The 22,177-nt window shown below is 43.5% G+C and overlaps 1 protein-coding gene across 2 annotated transcripts in view; it reads right to left on the bottom strand.

The window, feature by feature from the left end:
• pfkla (phosphofructokinase, liver a) overlaps positions 1-21,488 on the bottom strand; it is a 51,676-nt gene extending 30,188 nt beyond the window's left edge. The window contains exons 1-3 of one of the 2 annotated variants that reach the window (XM_029701956.1): positions 21,233-21,488; positions 17,687-17,760; positions 15,000-15,077 (exon numbers count right to left, since the gene is read on the bottom strand). In XM_029701956.1, the coding sequence (XP_029557816.1) occupies positions 15,000-15,077; positions 17,687-17,760; positions 21,233-21,311 (231 nt within the window). In that variant the 5' untranslated portion in view covers positions 21,312-21,488. Of the gene's footprint in view, positions 1-14,999; positions 15,078-17,634; positions 17,652-17,686; positions 17,761-21,232 lie in introns of those variants that run through there. The other variant, XM_029701957.1, reaches the window with a different exon arrangement.
• Positions 21,489-22,177: the final 689 nt, after the last annotated feature.

Here is a 22,177-nt window from a genome sequence, read left to right as displayed (position 1 = left end):
GAACATTTGCTCTCTCATCAGAACACTGTTGTTCAGAGGAGCTAGCCAACAACACAGCTAACACCACAGCTAACACAATTAGTTCAAACTGAAGCTGGAAAGGCTGTAAACTAGCTGCACTTCGTTTTGTTTGGCCTTTTTTCAATTTACATTTCTTTGTATATACAGTGCATTTGGAAAGTATTGAGACCTCGACTTTTTCCACAATTTGTTACGTTACAGCCTTATGCTTGACTAATACCCCATAACGACAAAGCAAAAACAGGTTTGTAGACATTTTTGCAAATCTAGAAACAAAAAAATCCTGAAATACCACATTTCCATAAGTATTCAGAACTTTTACTCAGTACTCTAATGAAGCACCTTTGGCAGCGATTACAGCCTTGAGTCTTCTTGGGCATGACGCTACAAGCTTGGCACACCTGTATTTGGGGAGTTTCTCCCATTCTTCTCTGCAGATCCACTCAAGCTCCGTCAGCTTGGATGGGGAGCGTTGCCACACAGCTATTTTCAGGTCTCTCCAGAGATGTAGGATTGGGTTCAAGTCCGGGACACTCAAGGACGTTCAGAAACTTGTCCCGAAGCCACTCCTGCGTTGTCTTGGCTGTGTGCTTAGGGTCGTTGTCCTGTTGGAAGGTAAACCTTCGCCCCAGTCTGAGGTCCTGAGATCTCTGGAGCAGGTTTTCATCAAAGACATCTCGGTACTTTGCTCCATTCATCTTTGCCTCGATCCTGACTAGTCTCCCAGTCCCTGAAAAATATCCCCACAGCATGATGCTGCCACCACCATGCTTCACCGTAGGGATGGTGCCATGTTTCCTCCAGACGTGACCCTTGGCATTCAGGCCAAAGACTTCAATCAAGGTTACGTCAAAGCAGAGAATCTTGTTTCTCATGGTCTGAGAGTCCTTTAGGTGTCTTTTTGCAAACTCCAAGCGGGCTGTCATGTGCCTTTTACTGAGGAGTGGCTTCCGTCTGGCCACTCTACCATAAAGGCCTGATTGGTGGAGTGCTGCAGAGATGGTTGTCCTTCTGGAAGGTTCTCCCATCTCCACATAGGAACTCTGTCAGAGAGACCATCGGGTTCTTGGTCTCCTCCCTGACCAAGGCCCTTCTCCCCGATGGCTCAGTTTGGTCTGAGAGGCCAGCTCTTAAGAGTCTTGGTGGTTCCAAACTTCTTCCATTTAAAAATGGGATTGGGGAATTAGAACTCCTGAGTGGTGCAGCAGTCTAAGGCACTGTCTAAGGCACTGCCATCTCAGTGCAAGAGACATCACTACAGTCCCTGGTTCGGATCCAGGCTGTATCATATCTGGCCGTGATTGGGAGTCCCATAGGGCGGCACACAATTGGCCTCGCGTCATCCGGGTTTTGCTTGCCTAGTTAAATAAAAAGGTTCAATTTTGTTTTATTAATTTTTTTAAAGAATGGAGGCCACTGTGTTCTTGGGGACCTTCAATGCTGCAGAAATGTTTTGGTACCTTTTCCCAGATCTGTGCCTCGACACAATCCTGTCTCTGAGCTCTACGGACAATTCCTTTGACCACATGGCTTGGTTTTTTGCTCTGACATGCACTGTCAACTGTGGGACCTGATATAGACAGGTGTGTGCCTTTCCAAATCATGTCCAATCAATTGAATCTACCACAGGTGGACTCCAATCAAGTTGTAGAAACATCTCAAGGATGATCAATGGAAACAGGATGCACCTGAGCTCAATTTTGAGTCTCATAACAAAGGGTCTGAATACTTATGTAAATAAGGCATCTTTTTTTACATTTTTATAAATGACAACAAAAAAAAACAGTGCTCGCTTTGTCATTATGGGGTATTGTGTTTTTGATGAGGGAAAAAAATAATTTGATCAATTTTAGTATAAGGCTGTAACGTAACAAAATGTGGAAAAAGGGAATACTTTCCGAATTAACTGTATGCATAAAAATGATGATTCATGATTTCGACTGGCTGGGAAACACTGCCTGCCTCTCTGTCTCATCCAGACAGACATCTGGAGGTAAACTTTGAATAGTGAAACAATGTTGCAAATCTTACATTTTTTTTTTTTATTGAACATTTATTTAACTGGGCAAGTCAGTTAAGAAGAAATTCTTATTTACAATGACGGCCTACCCTGGCCAAACCTGGACGACGCTGGGCCAATTGTGCGCTGCCCTATGGGACTCCCAATCACAGCCGGTTGTGATACAGCCTGGAATCGAACCAGGGTCTGTAGTGACACCTCTAGTACTGAGATGCAGTGCCTTAGACCGCTGTGTCACGCGGGAGTCCATTTAAACATGTGTCAGAGGTGGGATACATCGGAGAGACAGACAGCAAGGTTTATAAAAATCTCCGCTTTTGAAAACAAAATATTAGGCTAAAAGAAATGTGAGATAATGTCTAGATATTTTTTATAGTGGAAATCAAGTTTATAAATTGCCTGGCTGGGCTGAGACAGTGGATTGCGCAGTCAGATGGAACAGAGTAAATAGGCATTTCAACGTCATAGATTTAGCCGGTGGTAACTTGTGGAATAGACACCGACTGGAACGCAGTTTTAACCAATCAGCATTCAGGATCAAAACCACCCGTTGTATAACATTCAACAATACAAACACACACACACGAAACACTGAATTAAACTGCTTTAAAACATTGATAAGAGTATAAAAACGCACTAGAACATAAGATTGCGGCAATTACATCTCTGCTATTTATCTACTGATGAGAGACTGATGAGCTACAGGCTACAGCACCACACGCAGAAAGACACTTACCATCTGACAAGCAGAACTAGACAGGCAGGGAGGGAGAGAACACAGAAGAGATAGTGAGCTCCAACAGTATTGGGACAGTGACAATTTTAATTCTTGTTTTGGCTCTGTACTCCAGCACTTTGGAATTGAAATTAAAGGTTAAAGTACAGACTGTCAGTTTTAATTTGAGATTATTTTCATCCATGTCAGGTGAACCGTTTACAAATTAAAGCACTTTTTGTACATAGTCTCTCCCCCCCCCCCCCCATTTTAGGAAACCAAAAGTATTTGGACAAATTCACAGTATGTGTATTAAAGCAGTAAAAAGTGTAGTATTTGGTTCCATATTCATTGCACGCAAACAAGAAAATGCACATCCTGTGGCGGCACCATAGTAGCTGGTGATTTTTATGTCACCTGTGCAACTGGAGGCGAAAAAAAACAAAAAAAAACAGGTCTAGGTCACCTTTAGTCCACACATACAAAACTCTCCCTCGCCCTCTACTTGGCAAATCTGACCATAACTCTATCCTCATGATTCCTGCTTAGAAGCAAAAAACTCAAAACAGGAAGTATTAGTGACGTTTACCACATCAGTTTACCACATCAGTCACCGGCTTCATTAAGAAGTGCATCGATGACGTCATGCCCACAGTGACCATACGTACATTTCCCAACCAGAAGCCATGGATTACAGGCAAAGTCCGCACTGCGCTAAAGGCTAGAGCTGCCACTTTCAAAGAGCTGCTAGCCATCAAGCTAACAAACGTTTTTTTGTCGCACTGCTTTGCTTTATCTTGGCCAGGTCGCAGTTGTAAATGAGAACTTGTTCTCAACTGGCCTACCTGGTTAAATAAAAATAAATAAAAAGATAGCTGCTTGGATTTTCCCGATTTGGGACTGCCTCTTCTCATGGAGGCGAATGCTTCCTGCGTTGTAGGAGTTGTGTTTCCTATGCTATTTTCCGGGACACTGTGGACCAACCGGATTTTCAATGCAACAACGGCCTACTTGCGGAGGACTATCGATCAGACTGAGCTTTCTACCCTAAGAAAGCAAATCGTAGCGTTTCACAACTTGCTGAGGAAACCACGACCACCTACCTTCTCCTTCTCTACACTTCAGCAGGACAATAACCTAAAACACAACGCCAAATCTCCACTGGAGTTGCATACGAAGAAGCGTGAATGCTCCTGAGTGGCAGAGTTACAGTTCTGACTTAAATCTGCTTGAAAATCTATGGCAAGAACTCAACATGATTGTCTAGCAATGATCAACAACCAATTTGACAGAGCTTGGAAGAATTTTGAAAAGAATAATTGGCAAATGTTGCACAATCCTGGCGTGGAAAGCTCTACCCAGAAAGACTCACAGCTGTAAATCGTGGCCAAAGGTGATTCTAACCTGTATTGACTCAGAGCGTTGAATACTTATCTAATCAAGATAGTGTGTATATACACACACACACGTTTTATTTTTCCTTCATTCTTAATAACAAATGTTCAATTTTTTCTTCCACTTTGACATTTCAGAATGTGTTGTGTAGATCGTTGATAAAAAATGACAATGAAAATCAATTTCAATCCCACTTTGTAACAACAAAATGTGTAAAAAGTCAGGCAGAGTAAATACCTTCTGAAGGCACTGTAGCCTAAGAAACAAGGCTCAAGAAATCAATAACTTGCCAGTAATAGATAACATGCATATAGTGACTATCTCTGAAACACACTTAGATAACACCCTTCACGATAGCAATACATGGTTACAACATCTACAGAAAAGACAGGAATGCCAATGGGGGAGGTGTTGCTGTTTATATTCAGAGTCATATTCCTGTAAAGCTTAGAGGATCTCATGTTAAATGCTGTTTTAGTAACATGTCTACAGGTTCTCCTGCTTCACCTAAAGCCTACTCTTGTGGGAAGTTGCTTTAGACCACTAAGTGAATATGGATAATGTGTGTGAAATGCTTGATCATGTATGTGATATCATTAGAGGGGCATATTTTCTGGGTGACCTATATTGACTGGCTTTCATTAAGGTGTCCACTCAAGAAAAAGCTTTAAACTGTAACCAGTGCCTGCATCCTGGTTCAGGTTATCAGTCAACCTACCAGGGTATTTACAAACAGCACAGGAATGAAATCATCCACATGCATTGATCACATCTTTTACTAATGCTGCAGAAATCTGCTCTAAAGCATCATTCATATCCATAGGATGTGAATGATTATAATATCGAAGCCATGTCTAGGTAAACCAAAGTTCCAAAGGCTGGGCCTAATATAGTGTATAAGAGGTCAAACAATAGGTTTTGATTCCTATGTTGAAGATGTAAATAATATTTTCTGGTCTGTGGTGTACAATGGGACACAACCAGACATTGCAATTATAGCATTTAAGAAATTGCTTATTCCAGTTACTAATAAGCATGCACACATTAAGAAAATTACTATAAAAACTTAAATCCATAAAAATGTGTTATGGTTGAGAGGGATGAGGCAAAAGGAATGGCAAATAAGTCTGGCTGCATAGCCAATTGGCTGCAGCTTTTCCGTTAGCTGGCAATTGCCGGCTTTCGGACAAAAAAGTAAATGAAAAGCCGATAAATAAAACTGTTGCAAAAGTCTGGTTCATCCTTGTGAACAATTTCCAAACGCCTGAAGGTACCACGTTCATCTGTACAAACAATAGTACGCAAGTATAAACACCATGGGACCACGCAGCCAATACCGCCATAAAAAAGCCAGACTACGGATTGCAACTTCACAACGGGACAAAGATCGTACTTTTTGGAGAAATGTCCTCATGCCAGAAACCCTAGACCCACTCCAAACCGCATACCACCCCCAACAGATCCACAGATGATGTAATCTCAATTGCACTCCACACTGCTCTTTACCACCTTGACAAAAGGAACACCTATGTGAGAATGCTGTTCATTGACTACAGCTCAGCGTTCAACATCATAGTTCCCTCAAAGCTCATCACTAAGCTAAGGACCCTGGGACTAAACACCTCCCTCTGCAACTGGATCCTGGACTTCCTGACGGGCTGCCCCCAGGTGGTAAGAGTAGGCAACAACACATCTGCCACGCTGATCCTCAGCGCTGGAGCTCCCCAGGGGTGCGTGCTCAGTCCCCTCCTGTACTCCCTGTTCACCCACGACTGCATGGACAAGCACGACTCCAACACCATCATTAAGTTTGCTGACGACACAACAGTGGTTGGCCTGATCACCGACAACAACAAGACAGCCTATAGGGAGGAGGTCAGAGACTTGGCAGTGTGGAGCCAGGACAACAACCTCTCCCTCAATGTGAGCAAGACAAAGGAGCCGATCGTGGACTACAGGAAAAAGTGGGCCGAACAGGCCCCCATTCACATTGATGAGGCTGTAGTTCAGCGGTTGAGAGTTTCAAGTTCCTTGGTGTCCACATCACCAATAAACTATCATGGTCCAAGCACACCAAGACAGTTGTGAAGAGGGCACGTCAAAAGATTTGGCATGGGTCCCCAGATCCTCAAAAAGTTATACATCTCCACCATAGAGAGCATCCTGACCGGTTGCATCACCACCTGGTATGGCAAAAACTCGGCATCTGACCACAAGGCGCGACAGAGCGTACGGCCCAGTACATCACTGGGCATCGAATCAGATGGCTTATTCATCACAAAAACCATTTGATGTTGCTAATTATTTTAATAGTTACTTCATTGGCAAAGTGGGCAAACTTAGATAGAAAATGCCATCAACGAACAGTGAGCGTGTCAAAAAAAGATACATGTCAAATAACACTATTTGACAAATAACACTATTTGACGTGTTAAATAAGCTTTTAATTTGACACGTCAAATTGCACAGTTCTATTATAGAATGTTGTGTGTTCTGAATCTGTAAGCCAAGTGTCACCACTACTATCAGTATCACTGTCAAAGCTGTACAAAAAAAAGTCTGCAAACAAGCAAACACCGGCCACAAACTATGTGTTTACAATACCGAGTTGGTAATAAAGCACTATTTGTTCAACCGCAAATTCTGGGGTAGCTTAGCTAGCTAGCTAGCTAGCTTTAGCTTGGTACCAAGATAGCACCAATACAACCAGCCTGAAAACAATGACCAGTACAAACTGCAGTCATTTTTCACTATTCTTAGCAATGATTTAGGAATCCTTGTGAGTAAGTATTATCTAAGTAGCCACTTGTTGTTCACCTATTGAAATTGAACTTCAGTTCATAAAATTTACTTAACCCTGTTGCCCAAACCTAACGTTATAAGCAACCAGCTAGCTTCATCTGGCTAGTGAGTGTGTTGTGTATTGTGAAGCTAGCCACAATAAGCTAGCCACAATAAGGATTAGGCACAATAGTGGAATTTGCGGATTGCCTTCTAAATAAAAGTACCTCTTTGAAAGCGATGCACAAGGTTACAATTGGTGGAATCATGTCATATTTAGACTAGATAATGTTAAACAAGGTTGGAATGTGAAGCAATGAAATGTGGTATCAGTCTACTCGGTGACACCCACAGAACACAACTGGGGAGAGTTTACGCAAATATTAGCGTTGTAGCTCTTATCGCGGGACTGTGACTGTGTGAAATCACCTCCCCAGTCAGCCTATTGTGTGTATTGATATTCATATTGCACTGTACAGCTTTACCTAAGGATTGGTCAATGAAATGGGGTAACCGTCTACTCAATACCCAAGATCATTTTTTCCCAACGTCCTCCTCAGAGTTATCAGACTCCAAAACATCGGTAAGGCTGTACAGTGAAATAATCCATAGGTAAGGCTGTACAGTGAAATAATCCATAGGTAAGGCTGTACAGGGAAATAATCCATAGGTAAGGCTGTACAGGGAAATAATCCATAGGTAAGGCTGGACAGTGAAATAATCCATAGGTAAGGCTGGACAGTGAAATAAGGATGGCCTCGATGCAATTCTAAAGTCTATTACATCCATTGTGATTTCAACAGATTTGTCAAAATTATTGTCTTTTGTTGATTTTCTATAACATTCCAACCTCGTTTAGCATGCTCTATTAAAGGATGGTATAATTCAACTATTTTTATTCATTTGCATCACTGTCAATGACATACTTTTATTCTGAAGGCTAACCGCAAAGTCCACTACTGAGGCTAATCCTTATTGTGGCTAATCCTTATTGTGGCTAATCCTTATTGTGGCTAGCTTCACATAGATGGGTCCGACCATTAATCAAATAAGAACTGTCTTATAAATTAGGTTTATTTTTGATGAAGACACCTAGCTATATAGTTAGCTAGCTAACTATATAGCTACTGAAACAGATCGTCGTTTTGCTATGTTTTTGGGGAAGAACATTGTTTGTATCCATGAGCTAGCTAGCTTTTTTTCTTTATGACCAGCACTGTAGGTGCGCGAGACAACTTTACCAGCATCATAGCAGACGTATCGATAGATCGTTGTGACATGAAATATGAGTGATAGTGTAATCAATGTGAAATAACTATGTAAAAAATGTATGAACGCATTAAATTATGGGCGGCAGGGAGCCTAGTGGTTAGAGCGTTGGGCCAGTAACTGAAAGGTTGTTAGATCGAATCCCCGGGCTGACAAGGTACAACTCTGTCGTTCTGCCCCTGAACAAGGCAGTTAATCCACTGTTCCTAGGCCGTCATTGAAAAATAAGAATTTGTTCTTAACCTGTTTGATCTAGGGGGCAGTATTGAGAATTTTGGAAAAAAATATGTGCCCATTTTTAACTGCCTCCTACACCAACTCAGAAGCTAGAATATGCATATTATTGTTCAGGTTTGGATAGAAAACACTCTGAATTTTCTAAAACAGTTTGAATGGTGTCTGTAAGTATAACAAAACTCATATTGCAGGCAAAAACCTGTGAAAAATAGATTTAAAAAATGAGAATTTTGTGACTGTACTATTTAGTGTCATTGTTTTATAGATACCATAGTGAGAAAGGATTCAGTTCGCAACTCCTAAGGCTTCCACTAGATGTCAACGATCTTTATAAAGTTGTTTGAAGCATCTGTGATGAATACAGACCGAATTAGAATGCTTGTAAGTTGACACGTCATCACTTCATTTTTTGCGCCTGCGCATAAATCTGAGAAGAGTGTCTGTCATAATCGTTTATTCTAGACACTTGATAGGTTGTGTGAAAATATTACTGATGTTTACTGATGTTTCACGTTAAAAATGGACCAAAAGATTAATGCTAAACAACGTTTGACATGTTTGAACAAACGTAAATAGACTATTTACTAGGTTTTTTTTTGCTTTTCGGCGTGACTTTACACTGCCCACCTCATTTTGTGGGAGCCTACTGAACGCTAACTATTTGGACATAAATTATGAACTTTGTCAAAAGAAACCACATTTGTTCTGGACCTGGGATCCCTGGCAGCGCCTTCTGATGGAGATAATCAAAGGTAAGGGGATATTTAGAATGTTATTATCGATATTAGATGATGCTAATGCTAACTGTATAGCTTAGCTTAGCTTAGCTTATAGCTTAGCTTGTTGTTGTTAGCATAGTACCCAGTTTATTGCAAAATGTGATTTCCCAGTAAAGTTATTTTGAGATCTGGCCATTCGGTAGCAATTACGAGATGATAATATATTATTCTTTGAATGACAATATTATAATTTACCAATGTTTTCGAATAGTAATTCCGTGATTTGTAATGCTGGATTCACTGGGAGCATTCGAGCCGAAAAAAATTCTGAATTTCACCGCGACTGTAAATGCTGTTTTTGGATATAAATATGAACTTGATGGAACTAAAAATGCATGTATTGTATAACATAATGTCCTATGAGTGTCATCTGATGCAGATTGTCAAAGGTAAGTGCATAATTCTAGCTAGTTTTCTGTCTGTTGATGCCCTTCTTTGAATTGGCTAAACATTACACGCAGCTATTGTCAATGTACTCTCCTCACATAACCTAACTTTATGCATTCTCCGTAAAGCCTCTGAAAATCGGACAGCGTGGTTAGATTTAGGAGATATATCTTTCAAATGTAGGAAAATAGTTGATTATTTGATTATTTGAAATGATTACTCTTGCAGTTTTGAATTCCCCGCCATGGTCACATGACAATGAATCCCAATACCGGGATAAGATCCTGCCCCCTGGCCTCAACAGGTTTTAACTGACTTGCCTAGTTAAATAGGTTGGTCAACAAACTTGACACGTCAAATAACACTATTTGTATCTTTTTTGACCCAAACGGCGTTCCATAGAAATCCTGGTTGAGAATGAAACGACTGAACAAATGAACAATGAAACAGCACAGCAATTAAGTGAAAGAAATAGGTTTTGATTATGTTTTACTGGTAATGGGGACATACGTAAATGCCAACAAAATAACTTTTTGGTCAGTGTGGTGTGTGTGTGTGTGAGTAACCTTTATTTAGCAAAGGCAAGTCAGTTAAGAACAAATTCTTATTTACAATGACGGCCTACCCCGGCCAAACTCAGACGACGCTGGGCCAATTGTGCACCGCCCTATGGGACTCCCAATCACGGCCAGATGTGATACAGCCTGGATTCGAACCAGGGACTGTAGTGACGCCTCTAGCACTGAGATGCAGAGCCTTAGACCGCTGCGTTCGTGTGTGTTATAACTATTTAACTGTACAAGAATGCTTAAAAGGCAGCTAATTTTCAATATCGGTAATCGGTATCTTTTTGGAAAGGAAAATATCGGATATCGGCCAAAAAATGTCATATCGGTGCATCACTAGTTCTCAGGCCTGGAGGGAAGCGACCTTTGCTGGTTCTAACAGCAGACCTATCAGCTTGCTGCCAGCTCTTAGCAAACTGTTGGAAAAAAAATGTGTTTGACCAAATACAATGCTATTTCTCTATAAACAAATGAACCACAGACTTTCAGCACGCTTATAGAGAAGGGCACTCAACATGTACTGCACTGACACAAATGACTCATAATTGGTTGAAAGAAATTGATAATAATAAGATTTTGGGAGCTGTACTGTTAGATTTCAGTGCAGCCTTTGATATTATTGACCATAGCCAGTTGTTGGGAAAAACGTAGCATGTGTTATGGCTTTTCAACCTCTGCCATATAGTGGATTCAGCGCTATCTATCAGATAGAACTCAAAGGGTTTTCTTTAATGAAAGCTTCTCTAATGTCAAACATGTAAAGTGTGGTGTACTACAGGGCAGCTCTCTAGGCCCTCTACTCTTTTCTATTTTTACCAATGACCTGCCACTGGCATTGAACAAAGCATGTGTGTCCATTTATGCTGATGATTCAACCATATACACATCAGCAACCAAAGCTAATGAAGTCACTGAAACCCTTAAGTCTATTTTGGAATGGGTAGCCAGTAATAAACTGGTCCTGAACATCTCTAAAACTAAGAGCATTGTATTTGGTACAAATCATTCCCTAAGTTCTAGACCTCAGCTGAATCTGGTAATGAATGGTGTGGCTGTTGAACAAGTTGAGACTAAATTACTTGGCGTTACCTTAGATTGTAAACTGTCATGGTCAAAACATATAGATTCAATGGTTGTAAAGTTGGGGAGAGGTCTGGCCGTAATAAAGAGATGCTCTGCTTTTTTGACACAAAGCAAGTCCTGCAGTCTCTAGTTTTGTCTAATCTTGATTATTGTCCAGTCGTGTGGTCCAGTGCTGCAAGGAAAGACCTAGTTAAGCTGCAGCTGGCCAAGAACAGAGCGGCACGTCTTGCTCTTCATTGTAATCAGAGTGATGATATAAATACTATGCATGCCAGTCTCTCTTGGCTAAGAGTTGAGGAAAGACTGACTACATCACTTCTTTTTATAAGAAACATTGTGTTGAAAATCCCAAATTGTTTGCATAGTCAACTTACACACAGCTCTGACACACACTTACCCCACCAGACATGCCACCAGGTCCCCCCTCCCCCCACAGTCCCCAAATCCAGAACACATTCAAGAAAGCGTACAGTATTACATAGAGCCCTTATTGCATGGAACTTCCTTCCATCTCATATTGCTCAAATAAACAGCAAACCTGGTTTCAAAAAAACTGATAAAGCAACACCTCACGGCACAACGCCTCTCCCCCTATTTGACCTGGATAGTTTGTGTCTATGTATTGATATGTAGGCTACCTGTGCCTTTTTTAGTTCTGTCCTTGAACTGTTCTTGTCTATTAATGTTCTGTATCATGTTTCATGTGGTCCCCAGGAAGGGTAGCTGCTGCTTTTGCAACAGATAATGGGGATCCATAATAAAACCCAGGAAGAGTAGCTGCTGCCTTGGCAGGGACTAACGGGGATCCATAATAAACCCCAGGAAGAGTAGCTGCTGCCTTGGCAGGAACTAACGGGGATCCATAATAAACCCCAGGAAGAGTAGCTGCTGCCTTGGCAGGAACTAATGGGGATCCATAATAAACCCCAGGAAGAGTAGCTGCTGCCTTGGCAGGAACTAATGGGGATTCATAATAAACCCCAGGAAGAGTAGCTGCTGCCTTGGCAGGAACTAATGGGGATCCATAATAAACCCCAGGAAGAGTAGCTGCTGCCTTGGCAGGAACTAATACGGATCCATAATAAGCCCCAGGAAGAGTAGCTGCTGACTTGACAGGAACTAATCGGAATCCATAATAAACCCCAGGAAGAGTAGCTGCTGCCTTGACAGGAACTAACGGGGATCCATAATAAACCCCAGGAAGAGTAGCTGCTGCCTTGGCAGGAACTAACGGGGATCCATAATAAACCCCAGGAAGAGTAGCTGCTGCCTTGGCAGGAACTAATGGGGATCCATAATAAGCCCCAGGAAGAGTAGCTGCTGCCTTGGCAGGAACTAATGGGGATTCATAATAAACCCCAGGAAGAGTAGCTGCTGCCTTGGCAGGAACTAATGGGGATCCATAATAAGCCCCAGGAAGAGTAGCTGCTGCCTTGGCAGGAACTAATGGGGATTCATAATAAACCCCAGGAAGAGTAGCTGCTGCCTTGGCAGGAACTAATGGGGATCCATAATAAGCCCCAGGAAGAGTAGCTGCTGACTTGACAGGAACTAATCGGAATCCATAATAAACCCCAGGAAGAGTAGCTGCTGCCTTGGCAGGAACTAATGGGGATTCATAATAAACCCCAGGAAGAGTAGCTGCTGCCTTGGCAGGAACTAATGGGGATCCATAATAAGCCCCAGGAAGAGTAGCTGCTGACTTGACAGGAACTAATCGGAATCCATAATAAACCCCAGGAAGAGTAGCTGCTGCCTTGGCAGGAACTAATGGAGATCCTAATAAAACACCAAATACCTGACGTATTCGGCGCATGTGACAAATACATTTGATTTAACCAATAGCTACCTGGACTATCTGCATTGACCATCTCTTTGACTCATCACATATGCAGCTGTTACTGTCTATTATCTATCCTGTTGTCTAGTCACTTTATCCCTACCTACATTAGGAACACCTGCTTTTTCATGACAGACTGACCAGGTGAATCCAGGTGAAAGCTATGATCCCTTATTGATGTCACTTGTTAAATCCATTTCAAATCAGTGTAGATGAAGGGGAGGAGACAGGTTAAAGAAGGATTTTTAAGCCTTGAGACATGGATTGTATATGTGTGCCGTTCAGAGTGTGAATAGGCAAGACAAAAGATTTGTGTTTTTGAACAGGGTATGGTAGTAGGGGCCAGGCGCACCGTTTTGAGTGTGTCTAGACCTGCAGCGCTGCTGGACAGTTTGTATCAAGAATGGTCCACCACCCAAAGGACATCCAGCCAACTGGACACAACTGTGGGAAGCATTGGAGTCAACATGGGCCAGCATCCCTGTGGAATGCTTTCGACACCTTGTAGAGTCCAGACGAATATATTACTCAATATTAGGAAGGTGTTCCTAATGTTTCGTACACTCAGTGTATGTGTACATATCTCGCTCAACTACCTTGTACCCCTGCACATCGACTCAGTACTGGTGCCCAGTGTACATTTCATCATGTCACCAGAATAAGACCCTTGATATTTATTGGAAAGGAGCATCAAGCCCATCACCGCGTACTATCCCCACCCTGTGAAGGTCACCACCCTGTGCTATCACCACCCTGTGAAGGTCACCACCCTGTGAAGGTCACCACCCTGTGAAGGTCACCACCCTGTGAAGGTCACCACCCTGTGAAGGTCACCACCCTGTGAAGTTCACCACCTTGTGAAGTTCATCACCGTGTGCTATCACCACCCTGTGAAGTTCACCACCCTGTGAAGTTCACCACCCCGTGAAGGTCACCACCCTGTGCTATCACCACCCTGTGAAGTTCATCAGTTATTTCATCTGTAGTCTAATAAACTGCATGGTTTCCCAGAGTCGTAGTGGGAGGAGCCATATCCTCACCTGACTCCAAGTTACCTTCCATAAACTGGTTATTATATCAACATTTGCACATAAAGTATTTCCATCCATTTCTCACATTATTAATTTTACTGACAAAGAGATCCCAACATGTCAAATGACCTGTCAGCATTTATACAATTTATACAAAAAAAAAAAAAAGATTTTCCACTGTCTTTTTACTGACTCAAAAAGATCCCACCATGTCGAATAAACTAATTATCACAGCTTTCGTGATTTTTGTATTTATACGGTATGACTTTACTCGCATGAAAACTAGACACGTGTTTACTGTCCCAATACTTCTGGACCTCACTCTTTTTGGAGAGAAATAGTTCAATCAAACCAGATGCTGAAGAGACATGTCATGAGGATCAGAGAAAGAGACACAGTTCATCATGTTGACCCGCCGACACAGTAGGTGATCACTTCAAATATTTCTCCTTCCCTCACCATCAAAGCTCAAGCCAGGGGTGTACTGGACACGCTGCTATTCCCCCGTTTAGCCTCCTTGCCAGGTCGTCCTCGAAAAATAGTTTTTTTAACCTCAATGGGTTTTTCCTGGTTAAATAAAAGTTAAATTTAAAAAAAATAAAGACAATCTGGCATTTCAGACAAATGCCAGATGGGCGGGAATTATTTTTCTTCCTATTGGGTATTGTTGTTTTTTATTTTAGAACAATTCTAATGATCTGGATAATAATGGGGCTCAAGGAAGAAAATGGTCCAGTGTGGTAGAAATGCCAGAGATGATTTCTGGTCCCGGTCTTTTGATCATCCCATGTAAATGGCTCTGATCATAACACCTGACACCAGTAGAGTTTAGATTTCTCTTTCAGAGTGCATTAGCTACTATAGGTCACTATTACCTGCTGTATGATGTTGGTGACACTCTGCCAGTGGGCCAGCTTGATGTTGTCCCCTCCATCCACCAGACCCTGGTAGCCCTGAGAGAAAAAAACATCAAATCACCCCTTGCAATCAGATCAATACTGGTCATGACGGAGCAGAACATCCTATTGTCATATTACTGATAATGTCAGTTGAAGGAAACAAAGAAGCCTTGGACATGTAAGACACAGGCTAACTGACCACAAGACGCAGGCTAACTGACCGCAAGACGCAGGCTAACCAACCGCAAGACGCAGGCTAACCAACCGCAAGACGCAGGCTAACCAACCGCAAGACGCAGGCTAACTAACCGCAAGACGCAGGCTAACTAACCGCAAGACGCAGGCTAACTAACCGCAAGACGCAGGCTAACTAACCGCAAGACGCAGGCTAACTAACCGCAAGACGCAGGCTAACTAGGCTAACTAACCGCAAGACACAGGCTAACTAACCGCAAGACGCAGGCTAACTAACCGCAAGACGCAGGCTAACTGACCGCAAGACACAGGCTAACTAGGCTAACTAACCGCAAGACACAGGCTAACTAACCGCAAGACGCAGGCTAACCGACCGCAAGACGCAGGCTAACCGACCGCAAGACGCAGGCTAACCGACCGCAAGACGCAGGCTAACCGACCGCAAGACGCAGGCTAACCGACCGCAAGACGCAGGCTAACCGACCGCAAGACGCAGGCTAACCGACCGCAAGACGCAGGCTAACCGACCGCAAGACGCAGGCTAACCGACCGCAAGACGCAGGCTAACCGACCGCAAGACGCAGGCTAACCGACCGCAAGACGCAGGCTAACCGACCGCAAGACGCAAGACGCAGGCTAACCGACCGCAAGACGCAGGCTAACCGACCGCAAGACGCAGGCTAACTAAGCGACAGGCTAACTAACCGACAGGCTAACTAACCGCAAGACACAGGCTAACCAACCGCAAGACGCAGGCTAACTAACCGCAAGACGCAGGCTAACTAACCGCAAGACGCAGGCTAACTAACCGCAAGACGCAGGCTAACTAACCGCAAGACGCAGGCTAACTAACCGCAAGACGCAGGCTAACTAACCGCAAGACGCAGGCTAACTAACCGCAAGACGCAGGCTAACTAACCGCAAGACGCAGGCTAACTAACCGCAAGACGCAGGCTAACTAACCGCAAGACGCAGGCTAACTAACCGCAAGACGCAGGCTAACTAGGCTAACTGACCGCAAGACACAGGCTAACTAGGCTAACTAACCGCAAGACGCAGGCTAACTAGGCTAACTAACCGCAAGACGCAGGCTAACTAGGCTAACTGACCGCAAGACACAGGCTAACTAGGCCAACTAACCGCAAGACACAGGCTAACTAGGCCAACTAACCGCAAGACACAGGCTAACTAACCGCAAGACGCAGGCTAACCGCAAGACGCAGGCTAACCAACCGCAAGACGCAGGCTAACCAACCGCAAGACGCAGGCTAACCAACCGCAAGACGCAGGCTAACCGACCGCAAGACGCAGGCTAACCGACCGCAAGACGCAGGCTAACTAAGCGACAGGCTAACTAACCGACAGGCTAACTAACCGCAAGACGCAGGCTAACTAACCGCAAGACGCAGGCTAACTAACCGCAAGACGCAGGCTAACTAACCACAAGACGCAGGCTAACTAGGCTAACTGACCGCAAGACACAGGCTAACTAGGCTAACTAACCGCAAGACGCAGGCTAACTAACCGCAAGACACAGGCTAACTAACCGCAAGACGCAGGCTAACTAGGCTAACTGACCGCAAGACACAGGCTAACTAGGCCAACTAACCGCAAGACACAGGCTAACTAGGCCAACTAACCGCAAGACGCAGGCTAACTAACCGACCGCAAGACGCAGGCTAACTAACCGACCGCAAGACGCAGGCTAACTAACCGACCGCAAGACGCAGGCTAACTAACCGACCGCAAGACGCAGGCTAACTAACCGACCGCAAGACGCAGGCTAACTAACCGACCGCAAGACGCAGGCTAACTAACCGACCGCAAGACGCAGGCTAACTAACCGACCGCAAGACGCAGGCTAACTAACCGACCGCAAGACGCAGGCTAACTAACCGACCGCAAGACGCAGGCTAACTAACCGACCGCAAGACGCAGGCTAACTAACCGACAGGCTAACTAACCGACAGGCTAACTAACCGACAGGCTAACTAACCGCAAGACACAGGCTAACTGACCGTAAGATACAGGCTAACTGACCGACAGGCTAACTAACCGACAGGCTAACTAACTGTAAGACATTTTACTTAAAAAAACAAAAAAACATTTTTAGTCATTTAGCAGACGCCCTTATCCAGAGCGACTTACAGTAGTGAATGCATACATTTCATACATTTCTTCTCCATCCTGGCCCCCCGTGGGAATCGAACCCAGAACCCTGGCGTTGCAAACACCATGCTCTACCAACTGAGCCACATGGGACCATGTAAGACACAGGCTTACTAACTGTAAGACACAGGCTAACTAGGCTAACTAACTGTAAGACGCAGGGTAACTAACTGTAAGACACAGGGTAATGAACGATATGTTTTAAAACTGGAGTGGGGTAAAATAGATGGTGTATGGATAACAGTACCTCATATACGAGATACATCTTGGTAAAATAGATGGTGTATGGATAACAGTACCTCATATACGAGATACATCTTGGCTCCAACAAATATCCCCATCCGGGTCACAGCGCGGACAGCTGCATTCATTCCTGGATATCAGAGGGTCAGATTACAAACTGCAATAAAAAAAATACATCTGTCATACTATAGATTTCTTTGATCATATATTGTTTAATATCGGGGTGGCAGGTAGCCTAGTGGTCAGAGCGCTGGGCCAGTAATGAGGCCATGCTCATAAAAAATGTCTATACTCGTCATTTTTTTAAATATTGTATTAACCTTTTATTTAACTACGCAAGTCAGTTAAGAACAAATTCTTATTTACAATGACATTATCTGTCAGTGCAGCTTTTGAGTCAACATGTTGAAATGTAAATTACTGGAATCTGGTTTACCGTGAGGTCAATAACTCTGAATTACATCTGGCGAGGTCAATAACTCTGAATTACATCTGGCTTACCGCGAGGTCAATAACTCTGAATTACATCTGGCTTACCGCGAGGTCAATAACTCTGAATTACATCTGGCTTACCGTGAGGTCAATAACTCAATTACATCTGGCTTACCGTGAGGTCAATAACTCTGAATTACATCTGGCTTACCGCGAGGTCAATAACTCTGAATTACATCTGGCTTACCGTGAGGTCAATAACTCAATTACATCTGGCTTACCGTGAGGTCAATAACTCTGAATTACATCTGGCTTACTGCGAGGTCAATAACTCTGAATTACATCATCGTGGGCTATAGTAATAGCAAGCTAACAAAGTTTACCTCCGTCCTTCTCATCTTTGCGCTCTCGCCCTCAGGGAATGAGCAGTCGCCCCACACGCGCCGAAATATAATTTCTTTGGACGAATCAAAAATGACTTTGGAAAACTATTTTGACTCTGCTTCCTAAAGTACCACCGTTTACAGAAATGCTGGTTTTAGGCAGCATTAAAAAGGCAGGGCAGTCCGGGGCTCATGTTGGAGTATTGCAGTGTAGCCTAGTTTGTTTTACACCATCCCAGCAGGGCAGAATACTCGGTCGGAGCTGAGACAAAATCATTCGGGCTTAAAACCCAGAAAGCCCGGGTCTGGGGACATCAATGACTAGCTAGTGTGAAAGTGAAAAAAAATACAAAAGAATATAGCTAGCTCTCTCTTGTTCTCTCTGCTGCTTCTCATTGTTAAAAACTGTTCAACTATTGTCTCTCTCTCTTTGAGTCAACTACTGCATGTTATATACACTGTAATGCTAGCTAGCTGTAGTTTATGCTTTCAGTACTAGATTCATTCTGTGATCTTTTGATTGGGTGTCAGTTCATGCTGCAAGAAATCTGATAGGTTGGAGGACGTCCTCCGGAAGTTGTCATAATTACTGTGCAAGTCTATGGAAGGGGTTGAGAAACATGAGCCTCCTAGGTTTTGTATTGAAGTCAATGTACCCAGAGGAGGATGGAAAATAGCCGTCCTCCAGCTACAGAGTGCTGTTTAGGCTACTGTAGACCTTCACCGCAAAACAGTTATTTGGTGACATTGACATATTTAGTGTAGTTTTATCAAAAAAAGGCTAACTTTAAGGTTTCACTTATTCACTAAGGTAACCTGCCTAAAAGACTACAGACCCGTAGCACTCAGATCCGCAGCCATGAAGTGCTTTGAGAGGCTGGTAATGACTCACATCAACACCATAGTGCCCTCAAAGCTCATCACTAAGCTAAGGATCCTGGGACTAAACACCTCCCTCTGCAACTGGATCCTGGACTTCAAGACGGGCCGACCCCAGGTGGTGAGGGTAGGTAACATCACATTTGCCACACTGATCCTCAACACGGGGGCCCCCTCAAGGGTGCGTGCTCAGTCCCCTCCTGTACTCCCTGTTCACCCACGACTGCATAGCCAGGCACGACTCCAACACCATCATTAAGTTTGCTGACGACACAACAGTGGTAGGCCTGCTCACTGACAACGATGAGACAGCCTATAGGGAGGAGGTCAGAGACCTGGCAGTGTGGTGCCAGAATAACAACCTCTCACTCAACGTGATCAAGACTAAGGAGATGATTGTGGTCTACAGGAAAAAGAGGACTGAGCACTCCCCCATTCTCATCAACGAGGCTGCAGTGGAGCAGGTTGAGAGCTTCAAGTTCCTTGGTGTCCACATCACCAACAAACTAGAATGGTCCAAACACACCAAGACAGTCGTGAAGAGGGCATGACAAAACCTATTCCCCCTCAGGAGACTGAAAAGATTTGGCATGGGTCCTCAAATCCTCAAAGGTTTCTGCAGCTGCAACATGCATCCTGACTGGTTGCATCACTGCCTGGTACGGCAATTGCTTGGCCTCCGACCGCAAGGCACTACAGAGGGTAGTGCGTACGGCCCAGTACATCGGTGGGGCCAAGCTTCCTGACATCCAGGACCTCTACACCAGGCGGTGTCAGAGGAAGGCCCTAAAAATTGTCAAAGACCCCAGCCACCCAAGTCATATACTCTTCTCTCTACTACCGCACGGCAAGCTGTACCGGAGCGCCAAGTCTAGGACCAAAAGGCTTCTCAACAGTTTTTGCACCCAAACCATAAGACTCCTGAACAGCTAATCAAATGGCTAACTGGGCTATCTGCATTGTGTCCCACCACCCACCAACCCCTCTTTTATGCTACTGCTACTCTCTGTTCATCATATCTGCATAGTCACTTTAACCGTATCTACATGTACATACTACCTCAACCAGCCTGACTAACTGGTGCCTGTATATAGCCTCGCTACTGTTATTTTTCACTGTCTTTTTGACTGTTTTAATTTGTTCACTTAATACCTTTTTTAACTTAAAAAAAATCGCACTGTTGGTTAGAGAAAGTAAAGCATTTCACTGTATCAAAAAAACTTTGATTTGAATTGTATGAAATTCACTAAGTAGGATGGTCCTCCACTGTCTAGTTCTGCAGTAGGCTGAGTCTGTAACCTTGAAGGTCTCTGCTCAAACATGCAACGGGAATGTAATAAATGGCTCCTCCTCTCTCCTACCTGACATGCTGCACGTATGGTCCAATACACACTCACTGACGTAGTGCGCTAATAGGGGTGCGCTCGTCTAGCTCGCCCGGTGCGAAATACTGCCAGAGGTTACACTTTTCACAGCATTATATTGGTTCTAAACACGAAATCCGCCAACCCGGCGTACTGAGTGATCTCAATCAAACGCACCTTCAGTTTAAAGTAGCGCTTCCACAAACGTTTTGCAAACTGATTCTATTAAATCGATGGATAAGGACACAAAACCTGGATATTACGACTTTTACAACATTATAAATGGAACGAGTCATATCTGCAAAAATGCACGAAAACACATTTATTTGATAATATTGTCAAGCCCTTCGTTCTTTCCTTTCAGCTGTCAAAACCCCATGTCAACAACTTGCGTAAAATAATAGTTTAAAATCATGATCAAAGTGAAATAACTAGCAGTTAACATATGACCGACGAGCTGTAGGGATTACACAACTAACACAACATAGCCCTAGTTGATAAATAACTGGAGAGATGTTTGTCCGTTTCCCTAATCATCCTGTACCTTGTGCATCTCCGCCACTTGTCAACAAGGCGATAGCTTTCCCAGCGCCCGTCATCTTCAGTCTCTCTAAATCAGACATTTCAGCAGCGACTGGAATACGGATCAACTTCGACTGGAGAAATTCTGTCAAATAATAATTATTCTCGTTGAAATACAAGTTAGGAGCTGGTGCAGGCAGTGCTGTCGGTGACTTTCCTTGTGTTGGCTGACAGCCTTTTGAAATGACTCCGCCTCAACAAGACTGCACAATATGTGAAGGTGTGGTCGTTTTGCTGATAGCCTCCTCCTCCTACTCCTCCTTCTTCTTCGAGGAGGTTTAACGGTGGTTGGCATCCAATAACTGTTGCATTACTGCCACTTACTAGACTGGAGTATAACTCCTTTACACTTTGCTTGAAAATTAAAATGAATAAATCAACAAATATTCCTACCATCTACCATATAACCCTACACTCATTACCATCTACCATCTAACCCTACACTCATTACCAACCTACCACCCTACTCCACTATTTAAATACCCTACCATCTAACCCTACACTCAATACCATCTACCACCCTACTACACTATTTAAATACCCTACCATCTACCATCTAACCCTACACTCATTACCAACCCACCACCCTACTCCACTATTTAAATACCCTACCATCTACCATCTAACCCTACACTCATTACCAACCCACCACCCTACTCCACTATTTAAATACCCTACCATCTACCATCTAACCCTACACTCATTACCAACCCACCACCCTACTACACTATTTAAATACCCTGCCATCTACCATCTAACCCTACACTCATTACCATCTACCATCTAACCCTACACTCATTACCAACCCACCACCCTACTACACTATTTAAATACCCTACCATCTACCATCTACCCCTACACTCATTACCATCTACCATCTAACCCTACACTCATTACCAACCCACCA

The sequence above is a fragment of the Salmo trutta genome, chromosome 20, assembly GCF_901001165.1.
Source record: "Salmo trutta chromosome 20, fSalTru1.1, whole genome shotgun sequence".
In the NCBI taxonomy this organism is placed as follows: Eukaryota; Metazoa; Chordata; class Actinopteri; order Salmoniformes; family Salmonidae; genus Salmo; species Salmo trutta.
This window is presented reverse-complemented; position numbering and strand designations above follow the sequence as displayed.